General features: G+C 43.7%; 1 protein-coding gene across 1 annotated transcript; it reads right to left on the bottom strand.

Moving 5' to 3' along the window:
- Positions 1-280: 280 nt before the first annotated feature.
- On the bottom strand, positions 281-6867 carry HOXB1 (homeobox B1). The gene is made up of 2 exons (XM_060783138.2): positions 6144-6867; positions 281-621 (listed from the first exon to the last, which is right to left on the bottom strand). Exons 1-2 carry the CDS (start codon positions 6865-6867, stop codon positions 281-283), a joined length of 1065 nt encoding a protein of 354 aa, XP_060639121.2.
- Positions 6868-17744: the final 10877 nt, after the last annotated feature.

The raw sequence follows: 17744 nt of genomic DNA, 5'->3' as shown, positions 1-17744 counted from the left end.
TTCCAGCCATGAAAGCCTTCTACAATACAGCTGATGGGGCGTTGTGTGGTTTCCGGGCTGTATGGCCCTGTTCTAGCAGCATTTTCTCCTGATATTTCGCCTGCATCTGTGGCTGGCATCTACAGAGGTCATGGAGCCCGGCAACCACACAACACCCCAGTGATTCCAGGCTGTGAAAGCTTTCGACAAAGAGCTGGTGCTTTTCTGGTGGATGTTAGAAGGGGGGGGGGGCATTTCTCAGGGTGGGGGAGAAGGACCCAGTCTGGTGGGTGTTTGCCCTTCAAGAAGAGCCGGAGCCGGGCGAGGCGTCGGGGGTGGAGGATCCGCTGGACTCGTCGGAGGCGCTCTCCTTGGCCGAGGCGGCGCTGGCGCTGGCGAGGGGGGCTCCGGCCAGCAGGCCCTCCTTCTCCCGCTTCTTCTGCTTCATCCTCCGGTTCTGGAACCAGATCTTCACTTGGGTCTCGTTGAGCTCCAGCGTCGCGGCGATCTCCACCCGCCGGGCCCGCGTAAGGTACTTGCTGAAGTGGAACTCCTTCTCCAGCTCCGTCAGTTGCTTGGTGGTGAAGTTGGTCCGGAGGGCGCTGCCCGGAGCCACGCACAGGCCGTAGTCGGAGGCTTTCGCTGGGCAACGAGAGAGAGGAGCGGGGCGGAAACAACGTTAGAATAGCCGACCTCACGTTTCTGGTCCTGCCCCAACTTCACCCCAACCTACACTACGATCTGGAAGCTCTCTGAAACCCCAAACCGGGAAGGAACTCCCTCTACAGAGATACACATAGATTCAGTCCAATAAATGCGCTTTCACATCACTTTAACTGCCATGAAATCACTGAATTGTGGTGCCTCGTCCAACTACAACTCCCAGACATCCGTAGCATTGCGCTAGGGAAGTTAAAGTGGCATCAAACAGCATTAATTCTGCAATATGATGCAAGCTGAGAAACTATTTGACCGCCTTCCTCTCCTCTCTCTACCCTCCGCCTTTTTTAAAATCCCCATCAGCTCATAAAGACGATTTACAACGGGCTAAAGCTCGGGACTTCATCACATTAGAGAATGAACCCACTGTAAATCCGGTTTCTGCCTCCTGCAGAATTCTAGGATTTGTAGTTTAGGGAGGTGCCTTTAACAGCCTCACTAAACAACAAGCCCCTGAATTTTGCAAGAGGTAGAAATCGGATTTAAAGTCATTCTCGAGTGTGATGAGGCAGCCAAACGAAAAAGAACTCATTGCAAAAAATATTTATATAAAAATAATATAAAATAATCAATATAAAAATATTTAAAATATTTTAAAAATGAAATATATAAATATATAATATAATATATATAATATAAAGTATTAAAATATTAAAAATTAAAAATATAAGAAAAATATATATGGATAAATCAATATTTATATATGCTCATCAGTGCTAATCAAGGTGGCCAATTGCACCATTCACACTTGCCTCAAGCAGACAAGAGTTCTTTCTCTCACCCTGGACATTGCACAGTTTTCTAGTTTCCGACAGACCTCACCACCTCTGAGAATGCCTGCCATAGATGTGGGTGAAATGTCAGGAGAGAATGCTTCTGGAGCAGCCCGGAAAACTCTCAGCAGCCCAGTATTTATATAGTTGATTTTCCCTAACTGAAGCAAACAATCAGACTAAGGTTAATATTAACCAACCAAACACCTCGCCCCATGTTGCATCACAAATGTAATTGTTTTGTTGTATAATCCTTCCCTTTGATTGATTGCTAAATAAACCGATAACTTCACAAGGTGGGGAAACGAAATCTGGGTCTAGCTTCCAGGGATTGAGGCCCCTTCTACATTGCCCTATATCCCAGGATCTGATCCCAGATTATCTGCTTATATATGAGTCTCCACTGCCAGGTAAACTGGGACACCTTCCCCGTTTGATAAAACCCCACATTATCTGCTTTGAACTGAGATATATGGCAGAGTGGACTCAGATAACCCAGTTCAAAGCAGATATTCTGGGATTTAATGTATTGTGGAAGGCTTTCATGGCAGGGATCACTGGATTGTGGCGAGTTTTCTGGGCTATATGGCCATGTTCCAGAAGCATTCTCTCCTGACCTTTTTCCTGGATCCGATAGAGGACCTCACAACCTTTGAGGTTGCCTGCCATAGATGCAGGTGAAACGTCAGGAGGGAATGCTTCTGGAACATGGCCATACAGCCCGGAAAACTCACAACAACCCATTGTGGGATTTTTCTACCTTGATATTCTGAGTTATATGGCTGTGTGGAAGGGCCCTAGGATAAACAGATAACCTGGGATCAGATCCTGTGATATAGGGCAGTATGGAAAGGACCTCAGTCCAAGCTGGCAAATATCCTGATAAAGGAGACCTCTACTCCCTATAGAAGCAATAGTAATATTACATATTATTATTAATATTACATATTAATAATAATAATATTACATATTATTAGTAGTAATATTACATACTGTTAATATTAACATTAATAGTAATATTATAATATTCTGTAATATTATAGAAAAGTACACCTTGAGGTCTGGAAACATGACTATTCGTTGCTGCGTTTGACTCTAGGATTGCTTAGTGATGAAGGAATTAAACTCTGCACCAGGTTGGAGGCATTACAAATGGGTCCTCAGCTTGCCCTTAAAGTCACCCCAAATGTCTTAATTCAGCATAACCACCCCATCCCTAAATCTCATTGTAAATCCTGGGGATGAGCCTCCTTGGCTTTATGTGGAGTTAAAATAAAGCCAGAACCTCAAATCTAGACCCCCATTGATCCCTATTAGAGGAGATTCATCCAATCAAAGCAGTTTGCAGAAGTGTTATTTCTGATTCCAGTCTGGTTTGGATGAGCAATGGACCAGAGCTAGAAAGTTGGGCTAAACGAATAAAACTACAACTCCCAGGATTTCATAGCACTGAGCCATGGCAGTTAAAGTGGTGTCACACTGCTTTCATTCTACAGTGCAAAGGAACCCTCTATAGTTGTATTGTTTGTGTTTTTGTTTGTTTGTTTTGTTCTTGCACAAAGAAGCCTTCAGATATCCCGAAGCCATTTGCACAACGATGGAACTCAGGCCCCTTCCACACAACTGAATAAAATCCCACATTATCTACTTTGAATTGGAATATATGGCAGTGTGGACTCAGATAATCCCCTTCAAAGCAGATCTTGTGGGATTTTCTGCCTTTATATTCTGAGTTATATGGCTGTGTGGAGGGCTCTCGTTTTCCCCTTCTCCATATAGAGAATTGTGTTTGGGCTCAAGGTACCCAACAAAATTCAGTGCTGAAATTGGCTTTCCTTAAATCAGGACTTTCCCATTTTGAACTGATGAAGCCTACAGGAGTGAATAATTGAGGTATGCTTGTGGGAAGTGTCTCTCTTTCTGCTTATTCTTGTACCTTGACTCACTGTAAAGCTCTTTTAGGATCAGAAACTACAACTACTTCTGGGGATTCTGGGATCCATAGTCTTAAAGGGAACTTTCCTGAGCACTGAGATCCTTTGTGTCCATAGCTTTTATTGTTCTAGATCTTGTGTAAGATAGTTCTCATTCCCTAAACCTGGAGATAACTCTGTTGTGGTCTGTGGCAATGGACCATCTTCTCAAACAGAACCATTTTCAAGGAAAACAAACTTATTTCGTAGTGAGCAAAGACCCAAAGGTTGGTGTCGCAAAGAATGAACGAAATACCAGTGTGTATGTGTGTGTTGGGCCTAGAGGGGTTGGGGGTGAGGAGAAAGGCGCACTTTCCCTTTAGTCTAAGCCAACTCCTGTCCCCTCCTTTGATTGATGTGGAAGCTCTCTTTTTTGTTGAGAGCTCTCCATAGAGCCCACGAAAAAAGGCATACTGTGATATTTGGATGGCAAATACATGAAACTTAATGGAACTAAAGTTTCTAATATCCAAATTGTGGGATGGGAAAGTCACCCTTGTTCTGTGACTAAATGGTTATTTCTCTGGGGTGAGCAATATTTTCTGTCTTGGTTTACCATATGAACCAATTCAGTCTCTTAAATGCCCTAAAAGGGTCAGATCCGTTCTGATTTTGGAAGCTAAGTAGGATCAGCTCTGGTTAGTACTTGGACAGGAGACTACCAATGAATACTAGGTGCTGTAGACTATATTTCAGAGCTAAGGAGTCAAGCTTAGAGATTGGACCTACACTGCCCTATATCTTAGGACCTTATCACAGATTGTTTGGCAGTGTAGACTCATATAATCCAGTTCAAAGCAGATAATCTGGGATAAGATCCTGGGATATAGGGCAGTGTACATCCAACCTGAGTATCCCTTGCCTAGGAAAGCCCGACAAACCGTGGACAAGCTTGGAGTTACAAACACTTCCCTTTCCTGCAGTTTTTACCCTTTTCTTCTGGACCAGGGCATCAGGCAAGGATGCTGGTCTTCTTTCTTCCTTCTACAATCTTTGGAAGCATCATCCCCATCCCATCCTCTTCCTTATACATTCCCTTCTCCCAATCTAACCTCTTCCCTAGAGTAGTTAGACTGACAAAGGGAAAAACCTGCTATTCTGGATATAACTGGTGGCAAAGCAGGTCTTGGAAAGGCATCTAAGCAAAGGAGAGAACTATTTGTGGCCAAGAGAGAATTAGGATCTTCCAGATCCCCAGTCATGCTGGCTAGGGGTGTTCTTAGGCGTCTTCCACACAGCTGAATGAAATCCCACATTTTCTGCTTTGAACTGGGATATATGGAAGTGCGGACTGAGGGCCCTTCCACACAGCCATATAACCCAGAATATCAAAGCAGAATAACCCACAATATCTGCTTAGAACTGGGTTATTTGAGTCCACATTGCCATATATCCCAGTTCAAAGCAGATAATGTGGAATTTTATTCAGCTGTGTGGAAGGGGCCTCAGATAACCCACTTCAAAGCAGATATTGTGGGATTTTCTGCCTTGATATTCTGGGTTATATGGCTGTTTGGAAGGGGCCTTAGAGTTGTAGTCGGAAAAGAACCCCTCTCCCAAGTTTGGTCATAGTTACATCTCCAGGAAGGGAGATGCTTCTCTTGGGATGCTTTGAGGTACAACAAGGTGGGAGTCAACCTGGATGCTTCTCACACCAGAAGCGTTATCAACCCGCTCCTGACACACACACACACAAACCCCTGGGTGCAGTGTAGAAGGAGGTGGCTTCCTGAACCCTACATTTCTCCCCTTCTCTTGGGGCCCTTCCACACAGCCCTATATCCCAGAATATCAAGGCAGAAAATCCCACAATATCTGCTTTGAACTGAGATATCTGAGTCCACACTGCCATATATCCCAGTTCAAAGCAGAAAATGTGGGGTTTTATTCAGTTGTGTGGAAGGGGCCTTAGAGTTGTAGTCCAAAAATAATCCCTCTCCCAAGTTTGGTCATAGTTACATCTCCAGTAAGGCAGATGCTTCTGTTGGGATGCTTTGAGGTAGGACAAGATGGGGGTCAAACTGGATGCTTCTGACACCAGAAGAGACTTACAGTTTCTCGAGTCGCTCCTGACACCATTTCTCCCCTTCTCTTGGGGCTCTTCCACACAGCCCTATATCCTAGAATATCAAGGCAGAAAATCCTACATTATCTGCTTTGAACTGGGTTATTTGAGTCCTAACTCAGGGCCCTTCCGCACAGCCCTAGATCTGCTTTGAACTGGGTTATTTGAGTCCACACTCAGGGCCCTTCCGCACAGCCCTATATCCCATAAAATCAAGGCAGAAAATCCCACAATAGCTGCTTTGAACTGGATTATTTGAGTCCACACTCAGGGCCTTTCCACGCAGCCCTATATCCCTGAATATCAAGGCAGAAAATCCCACAATATCTGCTTTGTACTGGGTTATTTGAGTCCAAACTCAGGGCCTTTCCACACAGCCCTATATCTCCGAATAGCTAGGCAGAAAATCCCACAATAACTGCTTTGAACTGGATTATTTGAGTCCACACTCAGGGCCTTTGCACACAGCCCTATATCCCAGAATATCAAGGCAGAAAATCCCACAATATCTGCTTTGAACTGGGTTATCTGAGTCCACACTCAGATATTGTGGGATTTTCTGCCTTGTTATTCTGGGATATTGGGCTGTGTGGAAGGGCCCCAGGTTTCCCAAAAGTGCTGCCTGGGAGTTACCTGTTTTGGGGGGATTCCTTTTCACCTTCATCCAGTCGAAGGTTTGGCTGGTGGCGTTGGCAGCCTCCCCGTGTTGGGTCAAAGAGGCAGCCCTGGGGTCTTTGTGCTCAGGTAAAGGGGGCGAGAGGTTGCCGAAAGGGAAATAGCCGCCTTGTTCAGCCCCATAGAGGTGGGGTGGCTGGAACTGGCCCGTGGGATCGGCGCAGAAGCTGTCAGGTAGGCTCCCCAGGCCCGAAGCAGAAGAAGGAGAGGCCGAAGAAGAAGAGGGAGGCGTGGAGGGGGCCGCCAAAGCCACCGGGTAGGCCGAAGGCTGGTGGAAGTAGGCTCCCTCCGTCTCTGGGGGGCCGAGGTAGAACTGTTGGTTGAGGAAGCCTGCTCCGTAGAAGCCCCCACCGCCTGCCCCAGGCTGGGAGGACCGGGCGAAGGGGACACCAAGGCCAGTGGGGTTGGGAGGCAGTTGATGCTGGTGGTGCTGATGGTGGTGGAAGCTCTGTTGGGCGCTGGGTCCAGCAGCAGGGCCCACCCCAGCCGCCTCATAGCGTCCGTCTGAAGTGTAGCTGTCAAAAGCTGGAGAAGCACCGGGACCAGATGGGAAAGAAGGGGCTCCTGGGTCGAAGGGCTGCTGCTGCTGCTGTTGGGTCTGCTGCTGGTGAGGGTGGAAGTCCTTGGGCGCGTAGGCGCTCGTCCCACGGTTACAAATTGCATAGTCTAAGAAGAAGTTCATTCTAGGTATTGTTCCGGTGCCAATGATGGAAGAGGGTCGCCCTGTTTTACGGGGATTTCTTCTGCCCTACAACCTTTGGATAGTATGTCAAAGTTAAAGGGGGGAGGGAAAGGGAAGCGAGCCAGGGAGAAGGAGAGAGAGTCCCTTCCCATCTATGGACCTCGACTCCAGGAGCCCCCATATCCCCACCCCGCCTTCCTAGAGCCTTCAGAAAGGGACTCTTGGAAGAGGTTTGGGGGGGGGTGTAGAGTGTGTGGGGTTGGGGGTAGGGTGGAAAGGGGGTCCGGACCACGTGGTGGCTTTGGAGCCCAATGAGCAAAGGCCTCCCGAAGTTTGTCAGATATCTACCATCATCCATCAAGTCCTTGGCATTTGCATGACAAAGGAACTTCAATCAAACTTTTCCCCATCGATCTGATTAACAACACGGAGGTGTCAAAGGGGGTGTGTGTGTTTCTTCTCCCCCCTCCCCCCTTAGAGAGGAGAAGAAGAAGAAGAAGGGCAGAAAAGGAAGTGATAGAAGAAGGATGGGGGAGGAGAAGTTAGCACTATGCCAGGTCCCTTCTATGTGTTAAAAAGTCACTCTTCTCTGTGTTGCCGAAGGTTTCCATGCCCCGAATCACTGTGAGTTTTCTGGGCTGTATGGCCATGTTCCAAAAGCATTCTTTCCTGACGTTTCACCTACATCTATGGCAGGCATCCTCAGAGGTTGTGAGATCTATTGGAAACTAGGCAATTGAGGGTTTATGTAACTTTGGAATGTCCAGGATGGGAGAAAGAACTCTTGTCTGTTTGAGGCAAGTGTAATTGTTGCAATTGGCCATCTTTATTATAAATTAATGGCCTTGTAGCTTCAAAGCCTGGCTGATTGCTGCCCAGGGATCCTTTGTTGGGAGATATTAGCTGCCCCTGATTTATTCTTGTCTGGAATTCTCCTGGTTGTTTTTTTTTTGTTTTGTTTTGTTTTGGTTTTTTTGGGGGTTTTTTGGGGGTTTATTTATTTATTTATTTTTAGTGTTGCTCTTTGTTTGTCTCGGCTGCTGTGAGTTTTCCGGGCTGTATGGCCAAATTCCAGAAGCATTCCCTCCTTCATTTTCCCTTCATTTATGGTAGGCATCCTCAGCGGTTGAGAAGACAGAACTCTTGTCTGTTTGAGGCAAGTGTGAATGTTGCAATTGAATGTGGTAGAGGCTCCTTCTTTGGAAGATTTTAAACAGAGTCAGTGGTTCTCAACCTGGGGTCCTCAGATGTTTTTGGCCTACAACTCCCAGAAATCCCTGCCAGTTTACCAGCTGTTAGGATTTCTGGGAGTTGAAGGCCAAAAACATCTGGGGACCCCAGGTTGAGAACCACTGGGCATATGGCCATCTGTCGGGGGTGCTTTGAATGCAATTTTCCTGCTTCTTGGCAGGGGGTTGGACTGGATGGCCCACGAGGTCTCTTCCAATTCTATGATTCTATTACTACCTTGATTAGCATTGAATAGCCTTTCAGCTTCAAGCTCTGGCTGCTTACTGCCTGGGGGCAGGTATTAGCTGGCCCTGATTGATTCATTTCAGAGCACAGTACTTCCCTTGGCGGCCAGACCTTGAAGCTGAAAGGTTATTCAATGCTAATCAAAGTGACAGATTGCAACATTCACACCTGCCTCAAACACACAAGAGTTCTTTGAGAACACAAGAATGCTGGACCACTGTAACAACTACCATGTTAGACTACACAGAGAAGTCACTGAAATCCACAACCATGTGGACAATTTCAACAGAAAGGAGGAAACCATGAAAATGAACAAAATCTGGCTACCAATATTAATAAAACTCTACAATCAGGACAGTAAGTAAAGAACAACACTAAAAAAGGATTCCAGACATGAAGAAATCAGGGCCAGCTAACAGTTCCCGACAAAAGGTTCCCCTAGGCAGTAAGCAGCCAGACCTTGAAGCTGAAAGGCTATTCAATGCTAATCAAGGTGGCCAATTGCAACATTCATACCTGTCTCAAACACACAAGAGTTCTTTGAGAACACAAAAATATTGGACCACTGTAACAACTACCATGTCAGACTACACAGAGAAGTCACTGAAATCCACTACCATGTGGACAATTTCAACAGAAAGGAGGAAACCATGAAAATGAACAAAATCTAGCTACCAGTATTAAAAAAAAACCTCTAAAATCAGGACAGTAAATAAAGAACAACACTCAAAAAACAGGGGGATTCCAGACATGAAGAAATCAGGGCCAGCTAACAGTTCCCGACAAAGGATTCCCCCAGGCTTTGAAGCTAAAAGGCTATTCAATGCTAATCAATGTGGCCAATTGCAACATTCACATCTGCCTCAAACAGACAAGAGTTTTTTTCTCCCACTCTGGAAATTCTACAGATATATAAACCCAATTGCCTAGTTTCCAACCTCTGAGAATGCCTGCCATAGATGCAGGCGAAACGTCAGGAAATAATGCTTCTGGAACATGGCCATGCAGCCCGGAAAACTCGTAGCAACCCATTCTTCTCTCCCCGAATTCCAGTTCCTATAAAGGTGGCAAAAATCATCACAACTTTCCATTGGGAGAGAAGAGTTTGGCTCCCCTTCCAACTTGAGGAGACTCAGTATGGCGAGGGTGGGAAGAGGAAAGAGCGACAGAGGAGAGGATGCTTTCCCTCCCCTCGTTACAAGAAATTAATCACCGAAAAGCTACTTCCACGTTTATGGAGTTTGCTTAAAGTGCTTTTGTTGCTGTCCCTTCAAGGGGAAAAAAATAGAAATAAAATCCCAAGCCCCCGAATAGCTTCGCTCTGCGCCTCCCTCGCCTTTGTGTCTAGAAGCGGAGTGCTTAAGAGCAATTTAATTCAATCAACATTCTAATGAGTTGTGAAATAAAGTTAGAAATGCAATTTGCCTTTTGTTGAAAGAGGGGTGGGGGTGGGGAGAGCCCAAACGAAATTGAAACGCGATCTACCCTATCCATCCATCTCTCTAAGTCTAAGCCATCTCTCCCTGCATTGGTGTTGTGGTTCATTTTCATCCCTCTCCACCTCGAGTTTTTCACACGATTTCTCACCCTTGTTCCTTTCTCCTCAGAAACTATTATGACAGCGTGTTGTGGAAGGCTTTCATGGCCGGAATCACTGGGTTGCTGTGAGTTTTCCTGGGCTGTATGTCCATGTTCCAGAAGCATTCTCTCCAGACGTTTCGCCTGCATCTATGGCAGGCATCCTCAGAGGTTGTGAGGTCTGTTGGAAACTAGGCAAGAGGGGTTTATATATCTGTGGAAAGTCCATATATCAAGGGAACCATTGACAGCATTGGGAAGCTGATGAATAAACACAACCTACAAACAAATCTACAGATCCCCTACAACAGCCTTTCTCAACCTGAGGGTTGAGACCCCTGGGGGGGGGGGGGGGGTCGTGAGGGTCGCTAAAGACAATCAGAAAAAACAGTATTTTCTGTTGGTCATGAGGATTCTGTGTGGGAAGTTTGGCCCAATTCTATAACTGGTGGGATACAGAATGCTCTTTGATTGTAAGTGAACTATAGGTCCCAGCAACTACAACTCCAAAATGTCAAGATTTATCCCCCCCCCCCCCCCCAACTCCACCTGTGTTAACATTTGGGCATATTGAGGATTCATATCGAATTTGGTCCAGATCCATCATTGTTTGAGTCCACAGTGCTCTCTGGATGTAGGAGAACTACAACTCCCAAACTCAAGGTTAGTACCCATCAAACCCAGTATTTTCTGTTGGTCATGGAAGTTTTGTGTGTCAAGTTTGGTTCAATTCCATTGTAGGTGGACTTCAGAATGCTCTTTGATTGTAGGTGAACTATAAATCCCAGCAACTACAACTCCCAATGACAAAATCAATCTCCCTAACCCCACCAGTATTCAAATTTGAATGTTTTGGGTATTTGTGCCCAAACTGGTCCAGTGAATGAAAATACATCCTGCATATCAGATATTTGCATTATGATTCATAACAGTAGCAAAATTACAGTTATGAAGTAGCAACAAAGATAATGTTATGGTTGGGGGTCACCACAACATGAGGAACTGTATTAAGGGGTTGTGGCATTAGGATGGTCGAGAACCACTGCAGCAAGAAAACCCAACAAATGCTATTTTCAGCAAAGGACAAGAGGGATCCTCTCACCTCTGCAGGAGTCTACCATAAACCATGCAGCGCTGGACAAGTCCACATAGGAACCACCAAATGCAGGATTGCCCAGACACAAATAAAGGAATAATGAAAGGCACGCAGATTAACTCAACCTGAGAAGTTAGTCATAGCAGAGCTTGAAAACAACAATCCCTATTTTTTGTGCTGGTGAAAAGTTCTAGCAAACTTGAAAGCATACACCTTTCTGTCACAGCATATTCTTTCAGAACACAGAAATGTTGGACCACTCTAACAACCACCATATCAGACTACACAGAGAAGCCACTAAAACCCACAAGCATGTGGACAATTTCAACAGAAAGAAGGAAACTATGAAAATGAACAAAATCTGGCTACCATATTTTTAAAAAATCTAAAATCAGGACAGTAAATAAAGAGCAACATTCAGAAAAGAGGGGAATTCCAGACAGAAAACAAGGTCAGCTAACACCTCCTAACAAAGGATTCCCTCAGGAATTAAGCAGCCAGTCCTTGAAACTGCAAGGCCTTTCAATGCTAATCAAGATGGCCAGTTGCTACATTAACACTTGCCTCAAACAGACAAGAGTTCTTTTACCCACCCTGGACTTTCCACAGATATAGGAGGGTTCAATGAAAAGTAATGCCTCCACCTCAATAGATGGCAGTACTGGTATGTGGCAGGTACTGTCTTGTTCAGTAGACTTTCCTCTACAGTTCCATTTTGGCAGGAAGCCTTAGCATTCTATTGTCGAAGGCTTTCATGGCTGGAATCACTAGGTTCTTGTGGGTTTTTTTGGGCTATATAGCCATGTTCTAGAGGCATTTTCTCCTGACATTTCACCTGCATCTATGGCAAGCATCCTCAGAGGTAGTGAGGACCTCACTACCTCTGAGAATGCTTGCCATAGATGCAGGCGAAACGTCAGGAGAAAATGCCTCTAGAACATGGCTATATAGTCCGAAAAAACCCACAAGAACCTAGCCTTAGCATTGAGCGGTTAGTCAATGTGACTGCAACCATTGAATTCTTGACAGCAGAAGGTATCACCCCAAGGATGCACAGTACTTACATCAACACAGTTTGCATAAGCTGATGAATCTTCTTTGGGATGACATTTTCTGCTGTCAAGAATTCAATGACTGCACACTGCTTAAGTCGCATTGACCAACTGTCTGTGCAGGGTTCCATACTTCACACTTTAACAGCACAACTGTTCAATGCTAAGGCTTCCTGCCAAAATGGAACTGTAGAGGAGAGTCTACTGAACAAGCCAGTACCTGCCGCATACCAGTACTGCCATCTGTTGATGGAGGCATTCGTTTTCATTCAGCCCTCATATAAACCCTAGTATTCAACAAACCTCACACCCTCTGAGGATGCCTGATATATTGACCTCACAAATCCGGTTACTGCCTCCTGAAGAGTTTTGGGGTTTGTAGTTTAGGGAGGAGCCTTTAACAAAAAGACTTGGAGATTTTACAAAGCACAGAGCTCAAATAACGCATTGGGATGCCTCAGAAGGCTTGTTTTCGTTGAGAGGAAAGGGGCAAGGTTGTCACCTAGTCTTTTGCCTTCCCAGCAAATGTTTCTCAGGGCCAAATTGGCTGAGCTGAAGGGGAAGAAAAAAACTCCCAAACAAAACAGAATTCCCCCCTTAGCTCTCCAAGTGAACTTTTGGCCTGCCTGAACCCTCTGCTCACACTCTTCGTGGGCTGAGCGCCCAGTAAATATCCTGACAAGTAACAAATGAGCGTGGGCGTCGGATTGGAAGTTACTCTTGTCCTGGGCGCGCTAACAAGTAAATAAATGTTGCTGGCCTGGTTCTCCCTTCTGTTGTGGAGGGAGTCGCCTCCCTTTTGTCAATGTCAACAGAGAAAGGGCCAAATCAGAAGAACCTGGGAGGCAAATGGAAGGGTCTCATTTTCAGAACAAAGGGGAAAGATAGATATAAGGAGTTAAATAAGACTATCCTCATGATTGAACAATTGTAATAAGTATAGCAAGAGTAGTAAACTGTTCCTGGTGGTGGGATTGGGGAAAATACTTGTATTTTGACTGCTGAATTTTGAAGATTATATGTTTCTATGTATGTATGCATGCATGTATGTATGTATGTATGTATGTATGTATACATAAATTAAAGGCTCTGTGCATAATGAATACCTTAAAAACAAAAGAACCAATGAATGAAATCACACCAAATTTGGCAACAAAACGTCTCACAACACAAGGAGTGACCATCACTCCAAAAATTCTGATTTTGTCATTTGGGAGTTGTAGTTGCTGCGATTTATAGTTCATCTACAATCAAAGAGCATTCTGAACTTCATCAATGATGGAATTGAACCAAACTTGGCACACAGAACTCCCATGACCAACAGACAACACTAGAAGGGTTTGGTGGGCCTCGACCTTGAGTTTGGGAGTTGTAGTTCACCTACATCCAGAGAGCACTGTGGACTCAAACAATGATGGATCTGGACCAAACTTGGCAAAAGCACTCAATACGCCCAAATATGAACACAGATGGGGTTTGGGGAAAATACACCTTGACATTTGGGAGTTGTAGTCACTGGGATTCACAGTTCACCTACAATCAAGTTCACCTACAATCGCAGTTCACCTACAATCTGAACCCCACGAACGACAGAATCAGGGCAAACTTCCCATACAGAACCCCCATGACCAACAAAAAATACTTAAGGCCATCCAATCCAACTCCCTTCATTAGGGAAAGAAAACATAGATAGATAGATAGATAGATAGATAGATAGATAGATAGAGATATGATTCACACACATAGATATAGTATCATAGATGTGAAAGGGACCCCTAAAGAAGGACAATTATATGCCGCATGTTCTAGAGTAGGCAAACCAGACAATCTCCACATCAACACTGATATAGAAACAACAAGGAATACTGTTTACCCACAAGCATAAAGGAATTACATATATTAGAAACCATTAGTTTATTTTCCAGATCACCAGCAACGCGTGGCAGGGGACGGCTAGTATACATATATGTATTAAAACAATTAAAAAAAACAACTGATCATAATTCATTTAGGACTTTAAAGGTCAATATTAATTCTTTGAATCTGGAAATTAACTACTAATTAGTTACTCCTTTACACTATAAAGGAGTAACATGTTTGAAATATCTGTTGTGTTCTCATGGTGGCAAATGGAGACGTATGATGCATATTTGACCCATCTGTACTATTTGAATAGGTATATGTTGACATATACATATTCAACTATACCTATTAGATCGCATTTCCATCTAGGAACCTACACGATCTCTTTGATCTTCCGGAGAGGCCCTTCTCTCGCTCCATCCCCTTCACAAGCGCAAATTGTGGGGACGAGTGAGAGGGCCTTCTCTGTGGTGGCCCCTCAGCTCTGGAATTCACTCCCCAGAGATATTAGGTAAGCCCCCACCCTGGCAGTCTTTAGGAGGAGCCTGAAAACTTGGCTGTTCCAGTGTGCCTTCAATGATTGAATGTACAATAATCCCTGACCAAACTCTGCTTAAAATGCCCTCAGAAGCACTTTATTTTACTTGTTAGTGCAATTAAACCCTACCTTATCCCCCGGATCCCCTGTCCTGATACATTACATTGCCCTCTCCCCCAGTGTTTTAAATTTTAATCTTTGCAATTGGCCCTGCCCATTGTGATCAATTTTCTGTGTTTTAATGTTCTGATTTTATATTGTTTCTCTGTTTATTTATACTGGTTTTTGTATCTTGTGTTATTTTTTATTTTCTTATTTTCTGTTGTTTTCTTGTGTTATATTGTTTAACTGTATTGCAGGGCATTGCGTCATGTGAGCCACCCCGAACCCTCTTTGGGAGATGGTAGCAGGGTATAAGTAAAGTATTATTATTATATAATACCATATTTCCCCAAGAAGAGACAGACTTAAAGATAAAGATTCTTGCTTAACTTTGTTTGGAAATGTGGGACATAAATTGCTTTTATGATAGTAAATGGCTGGTTGGTATTTTGTTGAACTTTTGACTAAAAAGTAGTTATGTGTCAAGGTGTAAATACTATGTATTGCTGGCTGAACCCAATAAAATCCATACACAAGAGCAAAAAAATCCCAAAAAACAGAGGCACAGGAGCTAGAGAGGAGAGGAAGGAAGCCGTGCATTTCTTCACCTATAATGTTTTAAAACAAAATTATGTATAGATTTATTTTGAAATTCGGAGCAGGCCCTACTCAACCACCGCTTTCCTGTCTGTCTCGTGAAGGGCTTCCCTTGGATATCTAAGATTATCTGGCAGTGTAGACTAATATAATCCAGTTCAAAGCAGATAATCTGGGATCAGATCTTGGAATATAGAGCAACTTTAGTTTAGCATTGTCTGAAAATCAGAAGAGGGCCTTTTGTTCAGTTCTCTCTGCTATGAAGGCCCCGTGTTTTCGGGATGGAGAAAATAAGGGATGCTTAAAAAGCATTATATAGGCCCCTTCCATATAGCTGAATAAAATCCCACATTATCTGCTTTGAACTGGGATACATGGCAGTGTGGATTCAGATTATTTATTATTTACTAGTTGTACCCGCCACACAGTGCTGTGGCCAACCTTTTCTCCCTCTTTCTCTCCTCCTTTCTTTCTCTCCTTATTTCCTTCTCTCTTTCCTTCCTTCTCTTCTTTTCTTTCATGATTTTAAACTGTCAATTATTTAAAACTTAAATTCAAATCTTTGGTTGTCTATAATTGCTTTAATTGTTATTTAATTATGATTGTAAATTTGATGTCCGGCATCTAATGGTTACTTATTGTAAGCCACCCTAAGTCCCCCTTGGGGGTGAGAAGGATGAAGTATAAATGCTTGAGATATAGATATAGATATAGATATAGATATAGATATAGATATAGATATAGATATAGATATAGATATAGATATGGAAGGAACTGGTAAATGCTGAGTATTCCCTTGCTTTTAAAAACCCCTATGAAATTAATAAGGTCCCTATAGACTACTGCAACACACTCTACATGGGGTTGCCTTTGAAGACTGCTCGGAAGCTTCAAATAGTCCAACGAGAGGCAGCCAGGTTAATAACTGAGGCGGCATACAGGGAACATACAACTCCCATGTTACCCCAGCTCCACTGGCTGCCAGTTTGCTACCGGGCACAATTCAAAGTGCTGGCTTTGGCCTATAAAGCCCTAAACGGCCCCAGCTCAAATTACCTGTCCAAACGCACCTCCCTCTATTTACCATCGCAGAGATTAAGATCCTCCGGGGAGGCCCTGCTTTCCATCCCGCCATTGTCACAGGCGCAATTGGTGGGGTTAGGGACAGGGCCTTCTTGGTGATTGCTCCCCGGCTATGGAACTCCCTTCCTTGTGAGATCAGATCGGCCTCCTCCCTCCTGTCCTTTAGAAGGATGGTAAAAACTTGGCTGTGGGACCAAGCTTTCGGGACAGAGCAATAATGGGAAAGATGACAGGGCCAATTGGATTTGTTGCGGATGGCTAGGACGGTTTTAAATTGTGTTATTTTAAATGGTGTATTTTAATATTTAGATAAATGTTTTTTTAATGTTTATGTATTGTACCCATGCATTGAATGTTTGCCATGTATATGTTGTGCTCCGCTCTGAGTCCCCTTCGGGGTGAGAAGCACGGAATATAAATGTTTTAAATAAATAAATAAATAAATAAATATAAATTGACAGGCAACTTTATGGCAAATCTACACACAAACACTGGCCAAAAAAAACTTCCAGAAGAGCTTTTTTCGTGGGCCGGGGGGGGGGGGGGATTCCCCTTTGGAATTCAGTGGCCGCTCACCATCTGCTCTTCAATGGAAATGACTTACAGGAAAATGCATTTTACACACACCACCACCACTACCCAGTCCTTGCAAAAGAGTTTCTCTTCCCAGAAGATTGGAGTCTGAGTGTCAGAAAGAACAAGAGAGATCTGGTCACTTCTCCAAACAAGATCTAAACCCCATTTTTCTAGTAAGGATGTAGTTCTGCAAGGGCATAAAGATATCAGAACATTCATCTGGATCCATTTGTTGAGTCCATTTGTTGAGTCATCCATTTGTTGAGTCGCCCTTATGGGCTGAGAATGGCGGTTAATAAGTGCATCAAATAAATAAAATAAATAAATTTATTAATATAAACATTTCTGTTCCTTCTCTATTATGGAATTGATGGGTGGTGTATAACAAACAATTCTAGTCAAACCTTTCCAGATGAAAACAAACAAAAGGCTTAAATAAGTTTGAAATATGTTAAACATAGCAACAAGTTAAACAGCTCCAAGGCTATAATTACTAAAATTGGAGGTAGCACTGTGGAGCAGTTTGAGTGTTAGAATATGACTCTAGAGACCAGGGTTGGAGTCCTCACTCAGCCATAGAAACCCATTAGGTGATTCTGAGTGAGTCACACACTATAAGTCCCAGAAAACACAATGGCAGGGTTGCCTTTGGGGTCGCCATGAGTCAGAAAGGATTTGAAGGCACACAGAGGCAACATATACTTTAAAGTAAGTTAAGCATGTTTAATTAAAAACGTTGTGTTTTGTTTGTTTGTTTTTAATGCAATACAACTGTTTTGGTTCAATGTATTGTCGAAGGCTTTTGGTGTTTTGGTTCACTCGTGACACAATAAATAAATAACTAAATTAAAAGCTGTATCTTGAATTGGTAGCGAAAGAAAAAACAATATTGGCATCAATCAGACCTCCAAGGGCA

The sequence above is a fragment of the Anolis sagrei genome, chromosome 6 (genome assembly GCF_037176765.1).
Source record: "Anolis sagrei isolate rAnoSag1 chromosome 6, rAnoSag1.mat, whole genome shotgun sequence".
In the NCBI taxonomy this organism is placed as follows: domain Eukaryota; kingdom Metazoa; phylum Chordata; class Lepidosauria; order Squamata; family Dactyloidae; genus Anolis; species Anolis sagrei.
This window is presented reverse-complemented; position numbering and strand designations above follow the sequence as displayed.

Excerpts from the sequence above, each read along its gene's own strand:
- HOXB1 (XM_060783138.2), bottom strand. The coding sequence starts at position 6,867 with ATGAACTTCTTCTTAGACTATGCAATTTGTAACCGTGGGACGAGCGCC. Across the intron at positions 622-6,143 it reads AAGGAATCCCCCCAAAACAG|CGAAAGCCTCCGACTACGGC; the intron begins GTAACTCCCAGG and ends CTCGTTGCCCAG.